Source organism: Pyrus communis, chromosome 16 (assembly GCF_041283825.1).
Source record: "Pyrus communis isolate YQ-2024b chromosome 16, ASM4128382v1, whole genome shotgun sequence".
Classification (NCBI taxonomy): Eukaryota; Viridiplantae; Streptophyta; class Magnoliopsida; order Rosales; family Rosaceae; genus Pyrus; species Pyrus communis.
Window position 1 is genome coordinate 5,309,655 of NC_142580.1, and position 19,309 is coordinate 5,328,963.

Consider the following 19,309-nt stretch of genomic DNA (forward strand, 5'->3'; position numbering starts at 1 on the left):
CAAGTCACAACGAAAACCCCCGCCACCTTAGGAGCATGTTTTCTACCATGTTTCGTTCCTTGTCGGAAACCCTCAAGGGAGATCCATCATGTTTTATAACTTCTACAGATCATAGGGACTAAAACCAATGTTTTCAAGAACTTTCACAAATACCAAAATAATTTTCGACACATAGCATACACGAATTAAAACATACGAAATAATGCAGAAATAACGCAGCGAAACCACGCGAAGTTACAAAAAGTATTAAACATTGCATAATATTAATCCCATATGTACTTTCCAAATGTAAATAGATTGTAAAACAGAGAAAGCCAGTTCCCTCATGATCATAAACTTACAGCCATCACCATCTAATTGGCAATCCAACCAAAGCTCCATCACAATTAGCTGCAAACGTAAGAAAAGACTCGGGTGGTACTAGTTTCAAGATTTCTTCTTCCTAAAAGTGAACTTTCGGGAACATTTTGGAGATCAGATGCCCCATATAAGCACATAACTTTTTACTTCCGGTTGTGTTTATTTTTCGGTTAAGACAAGGTAGAGAACCGAACTCCACCAGACAAGTTACTCTTCAACAACATTGACAAGTTCATATTCAATAAGGGAGAGGTTGTTGTCTTCCTTAACCGTAAAACTGGCAGGTTCAGCAACTTCGACACGGCCCCACTTGTCCACAGCAAGTCTCATTGATCCTTTCCACATGTCAATCTTGGCATTCCTTAGGGTTATGGTAGAATCTTCTTGCATCAAGTCCACTACACAACATCATCACGACATATCAGTTAATAACAGGTAATGTGTACTATATATAATGCAGAGGCAAAATCAAATGAGTGGAGATACAATATACACCCAACATTAAGACATCAATTCTCAGATATACGCTGTAAATTTTTTTATAAAGGGTTCAAAACTGTTCACCACGGATCACGCTTTTGAGAAATATACGTTACTATTCCTAATTTTAAAGATTTTTTTTTCTCAGTTTCCAGTATGTCATTTCTTTCGACGCCCCGGCAGCCACCTTCATGCTTATTTGTTGCTTTATCTTAGGTCTGGATTTCCCTCCTTGATTCCATTACAGGAGCTTTCTTGAAGTGAGCTGTGTTAAATCTTTTAATGGAGTTTTTACTCTTGAATTACTACTAGACCTAGAACCAAAAAACCCAAAGATAAAACTGGCACCGTCCAATCACAAAGTGAATTAGATTTGCTATGTGGCAAGACCAATTGTCTTGGATAGACTCAAAAAGATTGGTTCAACTGAAACACCAGCAAAAAGAATAGGTTTTGAATGGACGCTCACCCCTGCTCAGACATTACAGGAAGGTTGATCATTCAAATCTTAATTTGGTGTTTCTTTATTCTTAAGACAAACATATAGATCGAGTAAGTACTTCAAATTTCAAAATATAATTTGAAGAAACAAACCCTACTTCATAGGGTATCATTTTGGATTCCATGGATCCAAACCATTGCTCCCAGTAGGACACAAGATATGCATGGAGGAACATTGAAATATGCAGTAGTAAGCATTACGTCTTAATGAGCACACTCAGAAATTACGGCCATCACCTACTACACATGTATAAGAAGATCAATGTAATTCTCAACGTACAGAACTCTAGCATCTTAAGAAAAATGCAATTCAATACCCAAAACCTCAGAATATGAAGACTAAACAAGCTAAGAGCAAAAGCAAAAACTACACACTGAAATGTATGTAAAATATATGCTCGTAGATGGTATCACTAGCATATCCGTCTACCCCATGTTTAAGACTAAGAAGACATATTGCTCCAGAACAATTTCAATAAAAAAATATGCATGTGGTTTGGAACACAATTTATAGTTAATCCAGCTTGCAACCACTTGTATCCCCATCCTGTATCTAAAATATTGTTACCCAGGATCAAAAGCACTATTGTCAAAAGATATCAAGTAACACCACTTACTTCCTAATCACATCATCAAACATCAACTGAAAACTGATATCGGAGTGATGCAAGCAATCACTGCCAACTTAGTTACCAGGAACCGAAAATCCATGCCTACCATCCATTAGATTTAAATCAAACTTCTGATATTTTCAGAAAACCGCAATGCATAGATTAGGAGACACTGGATGTTGATCCAGCAACCGCAATGCATAGATTTTGTGTTCACCGGTAAGAATAATAAGTAAACTTGAACTACACACCTTGATCGTTTCTAGCAGTGAAGATAATCAAACCAGTTTCATCACCAACCAAGCATTCAGCAATTCGCGTTTGGCGTCCTTGAGGACCATCAGCACGACCCTTCTGTAACACCATCTTAGTACTGACAACCTTTACTGTCAGAGTGTGCCCAGAAGTACTTGGGCGGAGCTGGCCAACCTTGGTGAATACTGGTTTCCTCAATCCTGGTTTTGCTTCAGCCATTGCAGCACAACCTACCCAAAATCCACACCCACGAAATGCTCAATCACTAAAACTAACACATTCAATAAACATAATCTAAATTCGAAAATTATATGACTCAAACAAGATTCATATGACTCCAATTCAATTAATTTCTTATCTGGTTTCAACAAGGGCTTTCCTTCAAACAATTTGAATAAAGATCCCTAATTTATCTTCATTATCTACTGTTACGAAAAGATGAAGCTTCATCAAATCCTATTTTCTTCTAGATTTTCAACAACCAATCAAAATATACAAAAAGTAAAGATTAATCATAAATTTCCGAGATTTCTCGATTTACAAAGCAGATCAGAGAGAATATCTACGATAAACGAAGGATCGGAACGGTAATTGCTCCACAATGGTCAGAAACACACTACAGTCTTAACAAAATCATCACTTTTCAAACAAAAATACAAAAAAATCGAAAAAACAAACGATCCATCTGAGTCTAACGTAAGAGAAACAAGGATCGGGTTAATTACCTCCAAGAAAGTAGAAAGCCAACCTACGAATGAGAGAGAGAGAGAAAAGAGCGAAGATCTGACTAAATAGAAATCCGCGGACGCCACAACTCTCAGCCGGCTCTCAACAAACTCCCAAGTAGAAAAGGGTTATGTTTTACCAGCACTGAGTTCCTGACCGTCGATCCCTAATCCCATCACGAGATATCTTGGCCGTCCACGTAGTTTACTTTTTTCCCTTAAGTCGCGTTTCCGAGTCGCGTCTTCCGTACTTTTGGCGCGACGATATTGGTGGACTGTATATGAAAATCCTGCTCCTGACCACACCTTATACGTACTCTGTCCTACCCCGCACGGACATAAAAACAAGTTAAACACATGGCCATATGAAGGGGAGCAGAGAAAGAGACAAGCAGTTTAAGGTTGAGGTCGGAAACAACAATGTTAACCACCACCCCCGCTCTCAGTTCCACTGCTTCTCAGCTCACGTCCCCAAATCAATTTTCTATCAAATTTTCCTTCACATTCCGGGAAAGTAACAACAGAATCGCGGTACCCAAAAGCTCGACTACCCAAAGATCCAAGCTTTCTGCTGGTTTTCCTGTTCTGAGAGTGTCTGCCAGTTCCCAATCAGCCCCTGCTTCGGCAGAGGTGTCAAAGGTCGGGGTTGTGCCGTCGGAGATGAAGGCGTGGGTATATGGGGAATACGGGGGTGTTGATGTTTTGAAATTCGACAACAAAGTTGCGGTTCCTGAGTTGCTGGAGGACCAGGTTCTGGTTAAGGTTGTCGCTGCGGCTCTCAACCCGGTTGACTTCAAGAGGAGGCAGGGAAAATTCAAGAACACTGACTCTCCGCTCCAGGTAATTTCGGTTTTTGACGAACAAGAAGTTTTTTTTTAACATATGTAGGGTTGGTTTGGTGTTTGGAGTGATTGGATTTCGGTAAGTCACGATATTCAAGGTATGTCGAAGGAAGAAATGAATAAACTTTGTCCGACTTGAAGGAAGTTGATGGAATACACACTTAGGAAGCTTAGCACTTTCAATTCTCACAAAACGAAAAATCATTCACCTCTATCTGCAGTATACCTCGAATTTAACGAGTTAGGCAATCCAATCCTAAGAATTAGACGATCCCATAAAGCTGTGAATTGTGGTTGTTGTGTGTTTTGATATCTGGAATTTGTGTTGCTCTCAGAATGTTTGTTGTGATTGTTGAGATTGGAAGATTGATACTGAGGAAGAGTGACTAGAATAATGGTTTATTTTTACTTGTCAAATTGAAGTGGATAAAGAAGAAAAGTTACTACTTTTCCCTTAATTTTCTATATGATACTGCTCGTGTTAGCTTCATTCGAATGACGCTATAAACTCTAGGGCTAATTCACTTTGTTTCCCTGCAGACCGTTCCAGGCTATGATGTCGCAGGTGTGGTGGTGAAGGTTGGCAGTAAAGTGAAGGACTTTAAAGAGGGGGACGAAGTGTATGGAGACATACACGAGAAAGCTTTGGAAGGCCCTAAACAATCTAGCTCTCTTGCAGAGTACACTGCTGTTGAAGAGAGGTTATTGGCACTTAAGCCTAAGAATCTGGATTTTGCTCAGGCTGCTTCCCTTCCTCTTGCAATCGAGACAGCTTATGAGGGTCTTGAAAAGACAGGGTTTTCTGCCGGTAAATCTTTGCTTGTTCTAAATGGTGCTGGTGGAGTTGGAAGCCTGGTGATTCAGGTACCAATTCATTCTCTTCCGCCCATGATTAAAGTGAAAGCATTGCTTGACAAAATCATATGTTTCATACTTTTATTTTTTTCCCTTTTGAGTCACATTTGTTGGTTTAAACTCGAAACAGCTAGCCAAACATGTATTTGGAGCTTCAAGAATAGCAGCCACTGCAAGCACTGGAAAGCTGGAGTTGTTGAAGAGCTTGGGCGCTGATTTAGCAATCGACTACACTAAAGAGAATTTCGAAGAATTGCCAGAAAAATTTGATGTCGTCTATGATGCTATTGGTAAGAGTTTCCATAACAACAAGGGCTTTTTAATTGCAGTGGATGAGTGTGTTATCATGATTATGGCCTCAACAAAAGATGACAACAATCTAGAATTACAATGTTCGGTTCTTTCAAATGAAAATGTCATTCTTTTTTTTTCTTTTCTTTTTTCCATATAACTTGATATCAATCTAAAAACGATGGCTACTTTTACGATAGTCCTTATAATTCTGGTTATTGATTTAAGTCCATTGACAAATCATCCAGCTCAGCTATTGTTTCTGAAGTTTGATAGGAAAAAATGTGTACCAACCTAATAGCAATAGTTGTTCATTTTGAACCTAGATCTGAAAGCAACTTCATTCCCCGTTTTATAATGGCAGGTCAATGTGATAAAGCAGTGAAGGTGGTGAAAGAAGGTGGCAGTGTGGTTGCCTTAACAGGTGCAGTAACACCTCCAGGTTTCAGATTTGTAGTTACTTCTAACGGTGCAGTTCTGAAGAAATTAAACCCGTATTTGGAGAGTGGGAAGGTGAAGCCAGTGATAGACCCCAAAGGGCCCTTTCCTTTCGCCAAGCTTGTGGAGGCTTTCTCTTACCTTGAAACAAATCGGGCCACTGGAAAGGTAGTCATACATCCAATTGAATGAGAAGGAAAACAGAAAAAAGTTGAGCCATATTTTGCTGTGTATATGAATGTACTCTTTCTCTCTTTGTAATATGTATTGTTTCATATTGGCAGTAGATGTTCTTTATCAATGCAGAAAATCCAACTCCAAAGCAGCCTACTGCCTACCCTCCTCGCTTGAAGCGATTAGAAAATTAACAAAATCTGTCGAAGGTGAAGAGACTTTAGATACCCTTGACAATACAAGGGAAGTTTATTGTGTATGAAATAAAGAAGCACACATAGCAGGAGTAATAGAAAGAGCCAGCGAAGTCCCAAATTCGACTTGAACTAGAACTCAGCCGGTGAATTATTTAGGCTTAAAAAGCAAAGGATGATTCTGAATTCGGGATTGCGAGGTCCATATGCCTGCTTCTCCTTGATCTGATCTTTCTTGCAGAATTTACAACATCATGTAGAATCTCTTAGGGTGGCTTGCTGGTGTAGAAGGGAGTGTGGAGGAATCAACAACGTGCAGTGCTTTGATCCCCATAGCACGTAAATCACCATCAACCACCTTTCCAACCTCTTATAACCTCATGCAAGGTCATTCCTCGCATCAATGCGGGACTCATTCTCAACACAACAGGATGACGTGAAGCACGTGTGGCCATTTGGTTTCACACATGGGACAACCTAGCTCTGATACCGTGAAGAAAGTTGAGATTCCACTACAAAATCAATTGGCAATATAGGAAGTAGCCCAACCTCTTATAAGCTCATATAAGGTCTATTCTCTCATCAATGTGAGACACATTCTCAATACGACCCCTCACGTATGACGAATTTTCAAGCCTAACACGTGAACAACACAATAGGATGACGTGGATCACATGTAGCCATTGGGTTTCACATGTGGGATAACCTGTTCTGATATCATGAAGAAAGTTGGAGTTCCACCATAAAATCAATTGGCAATACATGAATTAATACAACCTTTTATAAGCCCATGCAAGGTCCCTCCTTCTATCAAAGTGAGACTCATTCTTAACATGATAATGCCAATATGAAGCTACTAAATCTTGACAAAATGTTTCGAAGGATACATTTTCTGCTTGGTTCTTTGGCAATGGTACTCCCACAAAGTTAAAACCTTCTATACCGGGCAACTGTTGACCGGCTTTGTAAGGTTTAATGCCTCAGTCCTTAATAAATCACCAATTTTTTCCATGACGCTAACACAATTAGCAATGCTAGAAATTGGCTATAGGCTGGAGTAGGAATGTGAGCAAAGGTCGAATTTACTACCATCGGACAAGTAAAGAGGCTATAGGCTGGAGTAGAATTGCGCAGGCTCGAGATAGAACATTGGTAGAAATCATTTGTAATGAAAATTGTTATTAGCACTTCAAAAATTTCATTTGACACTATAATATTTAAGGTTCCTAGTTCGATTACAATATATTAAGGGTTTTAGTGGACGTGGAGGCACAATGTTAACGAAGTTACGAGGATTGTCATATATAAACTCCCTAGTGTGAGGATAGTCAGGAACAACAGAGATTTTCATAATTGATAAGTAAGACTTTGGGCTAACACCACTAAGTAGTAGAAGTTGAGGGGTGTCAATAGTCTTTGAACTTAATATAACTTCTTACTCATTACACATCGATGTTACCAAGATTAATATCGATTTGTACGCATATATTAACGAATGGTTTTTTAGTCAAAATGGTCTCTAAGATTTGCATAATACATTACTTTGGTCTCTGAGATTGAAAATCAATAGAAATGGTTTCTGAGATTGTCTACCATCCATTATTTTAGTCATTCCATTAAAAACTTCGTTAAGTGTCACGGAGCTCTTAGCCGGAAGTTTAAGCAATTTTCAAAACTTTGTAACTTAATCATTTCTTAACCAAGTTTGGGTAATTTATAATCTTGTTCTACACTTTCTTATCTTCATTTTGATATATTATGGGGCGAATTTGGTTAAGAAATGATTGAGTTACAAAGCTTTGAAAATTATCCAAATTTCCGGCCAAGAGCTCTAGGATACTTAACGGAGTGACCAAAATAATGGATGGTGGACAATCATGGACTATCTCTATTGATTTTCAATCTCAAGAACCAAAGTGATGTGTTATACAAATCTCAAATATCATTTTGGCTAAAAAACCTTAACGAATTTTTGAGTATTGATCTCAATATCGAACCGTTGGTTCATTTTTCCACAGGGATATTGATTATAACTTTCTAAACAAACAAAACAAATTAAGACACACCGTATTATTAAGGGCATTTTAATTATTGTCGTTATATGAGTTCAAATCAAAATTTAAATATTTTTATATGATAAAAAGGACGCAAATTTGAACTTTTATTAGCAATAATGACAAAATAATGATAAAATATATAGAAAAACTTGATAGTTGATGCGCACACGCACATACCACAGGTGTGTCCCTGACAGCTGACGTGCACAGCGGGTCGTCCGCTTTATTTTCCAGTTAAAGAAAAAAGATATAATTATTTGCCTAATCGTAAGTAGAGGTAAATTGTCTGCCCTCTTGTTATGGTTCCCTGCTAATACTTTCTTATTTGTGTGGTCACAGTTAAGCTATATCAACATTTTATATTTCTATTGCTTTTTATTTTATTATCTCTATAAAAAAAATCAATGTAAAATGTTGACGTGGTTTAACCGTGACCGCACAAAATAAGAAGGCATGGGGAGGGCACCATATTAGGAGGGCATATAATATGCCTCCATCGTAAATTGGCATCCAATAAAAAGGGGAGGCAGACTGTCTGCCTTCTGTTTAGATGCCATTTACATCCCCTTCTATTTTGTACGATCACGGTTAAGCCACGTTAACATTTTATATTGATTTTTTTAATAGAGATAATAAGACAAAAAATAATAGGAATATAAAATGTTGACGTGGCTTAACAATAACCACACAAATAAGAGAGGATGAGAAGGGCACCCAAACAGAATGACAGACAATCTACCTCTATAAAAAGGTGTATGGCATAGCTCATGGGTTTATTATTACTTTAATATTAGAGAGTCACATTGAGTTTTGTTGGAAAATTTAATAATATTATTATTATGTTAAATTATTGAATGGAAATTAGAATTAGAGTGTTGCAATTTTTTACTCTTCATGAATAGTTACATGTTTTCCAAAGAGATATCTCACATTCTATAAATAGGGAAGTCCCCTATAATCACCAAAAGAACTTTTCATTGTTTTACATAATCATACATAAAGTGTACTAAATATTAAAGAGTCACGTTAAGACAAGTTTTTCTAATATATTATATTATGTTCATTTAACACTGGTTACTCCATGCATTATTCTGATATATATAATTGCATGAATTATTTCTTAAATTTTCATGTGATTTAATATAGCAATTAGATCCTATTTTTCCACCAATATTCCCCAAGTTGACCTTTCTTTCAGAATTTGAAGTCCCACGTACCTGCCCAAATGCAGAAAAATTGAAAGAACTAATAGAGCTGCAGTGGCATAGAGTTTGTTATTAAGCAAGCCATTCAACCAAAAAAATTATTGACAACTGCAAATAAAAGTGTATCACATACCTTCCTAACATCAAATAGAATCCCTGAGGGTGGCTTGCTGGTGCAGCAGGAAATAGGGTGGCATCAGCAACGCGTAATCCGTAGATCCCGTTAAGGCGGAAACTGCCGTCAACCACCTTCCCGACAAGGCATCCACCGTGGTAATGTCAATACGAGGCTACCGTATCTCGACAAAATGTTTCGAAGGATGCTTCATCTGTTTGGTTCTTTGGCAATGGTTGTCCCAAAAAGTTGAAACCTTCTATGCCCGGCAAATCTCGGGCTTTATATGGTTTTAATGCATCTGTCATTAATAAATCACCCATCTTTTTCATGGCGCTAACACAATGAGCAAGGTCCATCGGATCTGAGAAGTAGTTGAATCTGACATTTGGACCGACTCTCACATCAGAGGATGAATTCAACGTGAGAGAACCATGAGACAAAGGTCCTGGAATTTTGCTAGGAATGTGGGCGAAAGTTGAATTTACAACCAACGGAGTGGGGAAAAGGCTGTAGGCTGGAGTAGTAAGTGGCAAGCTCGAGAGAGAACATTGGTAGAAATAATCTGTAATGCCTAGAACCGAAACAATTGAGGCTTCTATTGGATTTGGAGGCAAAATGTTAATGAAATTACGAGGATTGTCATAAACAAACTGCCCAACGAAAGGATGATCACGTACAACTGTGATATTCAAAGATGATAGATAAGATTCTGGGCCAATGCCACTTAGTAGTAGAAGTTGAGGAGTCCCAAGTGTTCCTGCACTCAATATAACTTCTGCGTTCGCAAATACCCGATGAGATGTCCCCTTAGAATCACTATATATGACTCCTGTAGCTGACAAACCTGCATTAGAGATACTTAATGTCGAAAAAATGAATGGAAATAGGATATATTATTTCACATATTGAGGTGCAACATGAGTCACATGACAAATTTAGCATTCTTTTTATTTTAGACCCAATTAACCAATATATATATTCTAGGATAAACAATCAACCATATATATATTGGAGTTTGAGACCCTCTTGTCCCACATTGGTCAACAGTATTATTTCACTAGCCTTTATATAGGCTTATTCCTTTTTCTTAGTAATTAGAACTTGGACCATTTGGAAATGGATTGAAGGCTTGGCCCTTATGGTTGTGTGGATTAGGCTTGATGATTATACTATAATATTAATATTAATTAATCAAGACAAGGGCCTTGGGGCCAAGGAATTAGGGCTGGTTTGGTATTGTTGTGCTTTGAAAAAAAGTTGATTCTGCTGTGCTGTGAGAATAAGCGGCTGTGAAATAAAGCTGCAGAGTGTTTGGTAAATTTTTTTGTAAAAGTGCTTTTGAAAAAAAAAACAGTATTATAGTGTTTGGTAAATTTTTATGTAAAACAGATGTGAAAAAAAGCCGATTTTTCAAAGCTAGGTTTTGCAACTTCTTGTTTTTGGCTTTTTTTCACCCAAAACTGTGAAAAAAAAGCTGAAGCTGAATGTTTACCAAACACAAAAACAGCTCCCAGCTTTTTTTGATACCAGCTTTTTTCATAATCACCTCAGTACCAAACCAGGTCTTAAAATTAATCTGATCAATTAGTTTTAATTTCGAATTAAGTTTTTAATTAAATTAATTAAAAACGTTTTGATTAATAGACACAACTCTTTGGAAAGAGCTGTATCTTTTTGGAAAGAGCTGTATAGCTTCAGATACATCCAAAGGTGTTTGAAGAGGTATGAAAGAGCCTATATAACTGGAGTCCTCATTTCCATCAATCATTATCTTTTCTTCTTCCTCCTTATCTTCCGTACAAACTTTTCAGAGAGTAAACACACAAAGCAATTCGCTAGAGTTCTATAATCCAGTGCGGGTTGTAGAATTAGGTAGTTGTATCCTGGTCGAGCAGACGTTGTAGATCCACAAGCAGACGTTGTAGATCCACAAGCACACGAGTGGGACGGAAATACTGTTCGAAGGACATAGCGTTTACGCTAGCCTCTACCTTCAATTCATTCGAGTTAGTATCAAATTAATTTTTGTAATTATTGTGTTATTGCATTCTGTATTACAAGCATTTGTGAATAATAAAGTATAAGTATTTTAGTTTTGTACATTTGTTATTTTATTGTTTCAAAATTGTTCTCCAACAATATATTCTGGGAAAAACCCTCCTATTTACACTAGTATGTATAATCCACCTAGAAAAATGATTTGATAACATTTTTTAATCGAATTACAAGCATTGCCACTATACAAAGTGGTAAGTTCCCTAGCCAGAGTAATTCATTTTCAAAATTAAAATTTTTATCAATTGATTAGAAAAAAATTCTTTCCAAAATGTTTTCCATCATCATCTTTTACACACGGCACCAACCTCAAGAAGAAAACCAAGGTTAAGGGCACTGTCTCTATTGAAGGTCCATTAACCTCTATTTCAGATATCAAGTTTGATTTTTCTAAAGTGAACTATTATTAGCACTTCAAAAATTTCATCTTACACTCCTCATAAAATGTATTTTTCTTTTCAACTATAGAAAGTTTGAAACGCAATATGACAGTTTTTTGAGTGTCAATAATAATTTCCCTTCTAAATATGCACCTTTAGTTTCACCAAATTGTGTCTAAATAGTTTGACCTAATCGTATATAAACAGTCGTTGTCACCAAAGTTCAACTTATTTACGAAAATGTCATTGCCTTTTTTTTTTAACTTCAATTTATTTACAATACTGATACTAAACTTAAACTTATTTATGAAAATGCCACTGCTTTTTTTTCCTTATTATTAATAAATTTCTATTAAGTGTTTTTTTTTTTTTTAAATCTTAAGGGCTTTTCATTAAATCTCATATAAATAAGAAAATTAAATGTATACATAAATGATGTGCAAAATGCGTGCCTACTAGTTGTGGAGGGTAAAATAGGAATGAAAAATTCACTCAAATTTTGACTAAGCCCTCCTCGACTCGTCATCCTTAAAAAGAAATGTTTTCTTACGTAGAATGTTAGTCAAATGGTTTAATTTTGGGTTAAAATAAACTTTTCAATCATCAAAGATGCAACATGTCTGATTCATTGGAAGAGAAGATGATCTTGTCTACTGTAGCATGAACTGCAACTCGCAAGTTGTTAGGGTTTCCTTTATTAAGCAGTTCATCAGCTCCATGTCTCGTTCCATTATTGTGAAAAGTTGAACCGGTGACTCTAGTTCCTTTTATGTGATCTAGACTGAATCCGTTGTCCGGATCATATCCACCAGCCTCCAAAAATGCTTCTCGTATAACAGATTGCCATGGGAATGAATTTGGCTTGTATACAATAGTGTCCTCAACCCACTCGTACGTATTATTAACCAATTCCATGTCCCATTCAATTCCTGATTGATTATAAAATGACATGTTAGCTCTGGCGTGTACTCCAGCGCTGATCATGCCCGTGCCACCGAGGAGCCTGCCTCTTACAGTAGGAATACCATCTTCAGACATGATCCTTTGGACTGGCGTTGTTCCATCATCTTCTTGTTGGAGATTATATGCAAATCCGTCTTGGGTCAAGACGTTCGGATATGATGTAGGAAGACTTCCCCTTTCAAGAACGAGCACTGAGTAGTTTGCTGATAAAGTTGCTGCCAATGGACACCCTGATGTGCCCCCTCCGACTATGACGTAGTCATATTCATCTTCCAATGGAAAATCAGTGGCATTGCGTACGAATTTCAAGTAGCTAAAATCTAAAAAAATGTGAAGAGATGAAGAACTTTTAATTTGCACGCATTCATGGAGAATAAACTGTCTGCGGTGATAATATATATAGAGAGATGAAGTCTTTAAAGGAAGGAATTCCCTTTTTTTTATAAAAATGGAGACTAGGTGTAAGGCCTACTCCACATCGAACTTCAACTATCCGAACTGTCTATTTTTCAAGTTGCATCTCATAGATCATCTTTGCAAAATATTAGCCAAATAGAAAATATTTAAGACATCTAATTGGGTTTAAAAATTAACAAATACTTTGTTATATAAAAAACAATGAAATTCTATCTTGATAATTAAATAATCAAATGATTTTGGATTGAATTGAATTTTTGCAAGAATGATCTATGAATTGAGACTTACAAACTAGACGGCTTGGATCATTAAAATTCGATGTCGCGTGAACCCCACAACTAATCCTCATTTTTTGGAAAAAGTGGAAATCCCTTTGCATAAATGGTCTACATATATATACACCGCGTCTATTTGTAGGTGGCTTTTTTCCTACACACGTTTTTCATTTTTCCTTTTTGTTTTATCATTTTGAATTATAGGTGAAATAATTTACCATGATCAGAAGGGGTGGCCAACGAATGAACCTCTGATTGGAGATAGAGGACAACAAGGAGCAACACCGATGATATAGCTGACATTCTTGATTCCCCTATGTTTTCGAATGTTCTATCGTCATTGATAAGAAGAAAAAAAAAGGTTTGAAAAGAGAAAGAGATATAGCATTCGCTATGTGAAGCATGCATAATTAAACATATATATGAAGGGATTACAGATTACCTTAGACCGAACAGAAACGTTTGTTTTCTATAGCCAAACGACTCCTTTTGCATCACAGTATAGTTTACAACTGATCTTCATCGACTTATATAAGGCCAAGCGAGGCTAAGGATGGGGAACGGATAGATGTCCTAAAATCCAAAGGACTTAAAAGGCCTAAACCCTCTCTATAAATGCCTCCAGCCATATCCATATTGAAATATTAACGTCAAAGTTGTATTCATATTAATATACAACACCAAAACGAATGCTTGGTGTACAAGAGGCCACAGCTGCTAGCTTTATTGGGAAGAAAGAGTTAATCTCCCTCCAAGTAAAGGAGCCGTGTAAAATAAATGAGTGGTTGAAAGTATCTTCAACCACGTGCTTTCTCTATATATGAGAGAGTGTGTAGGAATGTGAAAGTGTGTAGAGTTAGAAACAAGCCTGGACTATAAACTTTGAGCCAGTCTCTGAGTTTTCAAAAAACACCAACCAAATCATGAAATGAATAGAAACAAGTCTAGACTTTACTGGAGTCGACTTCTAAATTTCAAAGTTCATATTTTTCTTCTTCTAATATTCCAACAAGTGTGGTTAGGGGCAGAGCCACTAAGGGCCAAAGTGGTCCCGAGCCTATTCTGACTACATTGTAAGAAATTTTCCAGCAACCTTAAACCTACAGTTGTTGTGAGACATGAGGAAGAGGGATTGTTCATCGTGAAGAAGTTGAGTTGAACCACTTCGTCATCTTATGATTCTAGCAGTTTTATTGTTTTATCCTTGTAGTTTAATAAAATGATGAGTTTGTAGATGGGGGTTTTAAAATAGATTTTAATATCATCTAAATCAACCTAATCATCTATTATTTGTGGACCTCCTTTTTGCCCTCATCTATTAAACAATTTAAATCAGAATTTTCTTGTATTATATTTTTATATTTTTTATTTGTTACCCATCTCTCTACCTCCCATTAAGTTGCATTGCACAATTCTTTTGATTCTCTCTATTAAATTTAATAGGTCTTTCAGTTTTATAAAGATTGCTTTGATTCCCATGTTATGAGTTCAATTTTTTTTTCTTTTCCATATGTGTATGAAAGATCATCTTTCAAATTCCTGACTCCACCGTTGAGGGTGGGACTATCCACACACCTATTTTTACCTCTCACACAACTTTCTTAATTTTCGGTATCAAATCGAATGAATTAAACAAAAAATCAATAAACAAAAACTAACAAAAGTACGTAGGCGTTTAAAAAATGGGTCTAAATAGCAATATCCTTCTAACAACCCATCCCTATCAGTTCCTTTCCTACTTTAAGTGTCTGCCTAAGTCGGTACCGAACTCTAGGAGAGAGTCTTTAATTGGATCCAGAAGTTTGGCACCAAAACTCAGTGGGGAGGTCCAGCGAGGCGAACGCAAGTTTCACAAATTAATTGGAGTGAACGTATGCGGTGGCTTGTAAACTGACTTCTCTCTTACAGAGGAGAAAAACTTTGATCCTTCCCAAAGGTGTTCTTTGCATGCTGAAATGAAAAATGTAACCGATTCCTTCCTTTCCTTCGGTTATTGGCCATCCACCGGGCGTTTCGGTTTTAATGGTACCAGTTGTTGCTTCATTGAATTTGCTTTATGAATAGGTTCATGATTCGACCTTGATTGTTATGGACTGGTACCACGATCCAGTCCAACTTTAGGTACATATCTCTCCTAAGTTATCCATAAGTATAGATAAGCCACCATATCGAACTATCTTAACTAATACAATGAAGTACCACGATGAAGTGACTGACCCCGAATGGCGCCCTTCCCTTTTTTCAGGATTGTTGAGGCGTTCTCTTACCTAAAAACAAACTATAATTGTGCCACTGGGAAGGTAGTCATACATCTAAAACGTTGTTACCAACTGTATACGTATAATTTCTTAAATTGGTGCCTTCTGCAAAGGGTAGTAGTGAACAATTTTGGATGGCTTTTTGTTACCAACAGGCAAAATTTTCACTCTTTTGTACGAGCCTTGTGTATCGAAGGCCACAATTTTGGATGGCTTTTTGATGTCTCAGATTTTGCCACGTCAGAGGATGTAAGGTCTAATTTACTAAATTTTTATATCAAAAATTTGCCATTCACAAACCTCAATAATTCTAATCATTGTTCTAAAAATTCCCGTCTAGTGCCGCCTATGCGTTAGGCGGTTGGCCACTACCCCGATTAATGCCTAAGCGTTTGAAAATTTAGAAAGAGCACCTAGTCCTGTTGAGGCACCCGCCTAGCCTGTCCAGACATGCCTAGACACTGGCCTGACTGCGACTCACTTGGATAGAAAATAGATAACTTTCATTTTGCATTATTTTTTTTAATAAATTGTAAGAAACTTGTTGAATACTAAAATGAAAACAAATTATATGCTTGTTCCCCATGTTTTCATTATGTTTCAATACTTCATAATATATATCTCATTCTATTTTGTAATTTATTATATATATTTTAAGTATAAACAGACACTTATTTACATGAAATATAACATATTTACTTAAATCCGCCTAGTCCACTTAGGCGTCCGCCTAGCCGCCTAAGCGCTAGGCCCCAGCCCACCGTCCGACTAGCACCTAACGTCTTTTAGAACTTTAATACTAATTGTACACATAGTTGGAGCAGTAATTTTAGCTGTTGGGTTTTATACCGTAATATGGGGAAAAACAAAAGAAGAGGAGGCTGCAGGTGAAGAATACTCCGATGTTCATGATAGCCCAGAATCGCCATCTGGCCATGACGCAGCCCCGTTACTACAAAACCATATTACTGACAAGGTTGAGATCAAATAATAATCGAAAATGTGCACAACTTTTGGAATGTTAGGGTCCGTTTGATACAGCTGCATGTATATCACAGCTTTATAATTCTCACTTCCCTACGGGACTGTTCTGATTTTAAATTCTCAAGTGCTGATGTTTAATTCACAAACTATATGCCAAAAAGAACACTCTGATTGCTGAATATTACAACTGGAAAATGGGATTTCTTACAAATGCCCTGGTTTGCATATTTTGGTTTGAATTTCCAACAATCAATCCTCCATTTGTGGCAATACATCATAAGGTGTGCTACTTTGCATATTGAGTGTCTGGCCGTGTCATTAGGATGGGCAGTTGGAGAAACCCAAATCATTTAACTTTTGGTCCCTCAACGGGTTTGCTTAACTAGGACAGGTCTTATATGTTGAAAGTAAAAACAACGTGGAATAGTTTTTGATGTACCGCCTTATACATTTCTTCTATATCTCTCTTAACATTGTTCCTCCACTCTTCGTCATCTCTCCTTTCAACCATACTTTCTCTATATCTGAAGCATGAAGAATCAAAAGTTCAACGCTATAAACGAAAAACCAAATAGTCATCGAACAATATTTTAATTTTTAGTAAGAAATAAGAACGAAAATGGTAAGTACGCAACTTTTGTGTGTGTGTGCGCGTGTTCCTAATATTAGTGATATTGGAACGCAAGAGCTCACCATATATAAGACCTGGAATACATGGTGAATTTTTGATATTTTATTTTGGTACTAAAATGGTGCGGTTTTTTTTTTTTTTTTTTTTTGAAACTAAAATGGTGCTGTTTTAACCGCGAGATAATTCATTGAGAAAAATGTGGGCAACAGTCATGGCCAGGACGAGTACAATGATTCGTGTTTTAGCCTTTAAGGCATGTACGACGAGAATTCATTGCAATTCAAAAACCAAAACAGATCGATGATGTCCACATATTATATACGTATTGGTCCACTGTAACTGGGTAGATATTGAAATATATGCATGCCTTCGGTTAGCTACTGCTATAAATAAACGATGGAGTAAGATTTTCTTCTATTTTATTCTCATTCTCTTCTTTTTCTTCGTCTTATAAATTGTTTTTTGTTTTTTTTTTATTATTAAAAAATTAGAACAAAACGTTAATCTAATTTAACTGTATATAACCGTTCAAATAAGAAGAGAAAAAAGAACAAAAAAAGATTAAAAGAGAAAAAATCCTCCTTCATGAATAGCTACTCCGAAGCCTCTCAAACGGTGATTGACTATTCCACATCAGCTAGACAGTTTGCTTTTTCTTTTAATCCCTTGCGATATAACGGTGGAAGTTTTACAGCGGTCTTTCATCAATTAATCTCTGGGCAGCAGAACATAAATGTTGTACCAGAAACATGCACAGTATATGGCTTTATTATTACTCTGCTGATGATACCCCAGCTAATTGTTTGAACAACATTTACTATGCGTTAATTGATCATGACTTCACAATGACCGATCTCCAATATATATCAATCCCAGTTTATACTCTGACAAGAATGATATGAAATAAGGTCACCATTAACAACCAGAACGACGTATCTCCTCCGTATCTCCTCGAACCCCACGCCACCCCCCCCCCCCCCAAAAAAAAAAAAAAAAAGTGACGGTAAATTAGTCACACAATTTAGGTAAAAAATTTGAAACTTAAGAGCATTCTCAAAAGATATGTTAAATTTTAAATATCAAAATAATATTTGATGGTTTATATGTTTTGTACAATATTTTGCTTCATTCGATATGTTAAATAATAATGTCATTTACTAATTTTTTTTAAATCTTTTTATGTATTCCAATGATTAAGACAACCAATCAAATAATTGAAAAATATAACAAAATTTATTATATATTATATTAATTTATTAAAAATTTATTTAATAAATTTGACATATGCTGTCAAATTTGAGAGCAAAAGGTTTTGCCTTCAAATGATTCAGCGCCACATAAGAAATTGAAGGCTCGATTGGAGAGAGTTCGTTGCCATTTTTACTGTTATATATTTACGTGACAGTTTTGACATTTCCCTTGTAGATGCTCTAAAATGCTATATTATTAGTTCAAAATGTCACCAATAATTAAGTTATGAGGAGGACTCTAGCATATTTGGATTGGCAATTCCTGCCTCTCTTTCAACTTTCAAGGTTGTGCTAGCGTGGATTGTAGAAATCAGGTTAACAAATAATAAAAACCAACTAAACATATGAAAGCAACAAAAGGGAGAAAAAATTCTTTGATACCGGATGCCAATTATCCATAGACCACAATAATCATACTACTCTCAAAGTAATAGAGAGATCTTTTTCTAGTTAGACTTCTATCAATACAATGAAAGAACCATCCTTTCCTATTTGTTTGTCGTACGCGTGTAAATGTCAATCCAAAATTAATTGGTATCTGGTCTTGCCTCAGTAAATTAAACTTCAATGGTAAAGCTATTTGTACCAAATTTTCAAGCAAGTCACACCTTGTACTTAGTGGTTGATTCAAGATTCAAATCATGGGTGTTAAAGGTTCAATTTTTTAGATAGAAACAGAGTGCGAAGCATACAAAGAAAAAAAATTCAGTTTATTAGGCATTTCGTTGAACACTTGATTAGTGATATCGAGAGAATGTTTCGAGTGTTGTCCATGCAACCTATCGAGATATGCTCAGCAGATATCACATCAAATACTTAGTAGCTACAAAGGGACCCGTACAAAGATTCAAAGAGTCCTCAGAAGACATTCACATGTATAATTTCTGAACTCCAAATGATCTTGGGATCACCTAAGTCCCAATATGCATCCACCTCTGCTTGGACTAGTTTACGTGGTTTATGATATATGCTTTCTAAATGTGATCCTTG

At 36.4% G+C, this 19,309-nt stretch overlaps 2 protein-coding genes and 1 pseudogene across 3 annotated transcripts; 1 reads left to right on the plus strand and 2 right to left on the minus strand.

Moving 5' to 3' along the window:
* Positions 1-234: 234 nt before the first annotated feature.
* On the minus strand, positions 235-3,072 carry LOC137731118 (Nucleic acid-binding, OB-fold-like protein). Its single transcript, XM_068470210.2, has 3 exons — positions 2,933-3,072; positions 2,204-2,437; positions 235-758 (listed from the first exon to the last, which is right to left on the minus strand). Exons 2-3 carry the CDS (start codon positions 2,424-2,426, stop codon positions 568-570), a joined length of 414 nt encoding a protein of 137 aa, XP_068326311.1. The 5' UTR covers positions 2,427-2,437; positions 2,933-3,072; the 3' UTR covers positions 235-567.
* A 178-nt stretch (positions 3,073-3,250) lies between these two features.
* LOC137732167 (NADPH-dependent alkenal/one oxidoreductase, chloroplastic) lies at positions 3,251-5,668 on the plus strand. Its single transcript, XM_088687717.1, has 4 exons — positions 3,251-3,772; positions 4,315-4,638; positions 4,760-4,919; positions 5,285-5,668. The coding sequence occupies exons 1-4, from the start codon at positions 3,353-3,355 to the stop codon at positions 5,548-5,550; spliced, it is 1,170 nt and encodes a 389-aa protein (XP_088543843.1). The 5' UTR covers positions 3,251-3,352; the 3' UTR covers positions 5,551-5,668.
* A 3,163-nt stretch (positions 5,669-8,831) lies between these two features.
* LOC137731395 ((R)-mandelonitrile lyase 1-like) lies at positions 8,832-13,834 on the minus strand (annotated as a pseudogene). Its single transcript, XR_015957771.1, has 5 exons — positions 13,639-13,834; positions 13,415-13,527; positions 12,158-12,824; positions 9,122-9,964; positions 8,832-9,000 (listed from the first exon to the last, which is right to left on the minus strand). The product of XR_015957771.1 is annotated as a (R)-mandelonitrile lyase 1-like (transcript).
* Between the last annotated feature and the right edge of the window lie 5,475 nt (positions 13,835-19,309).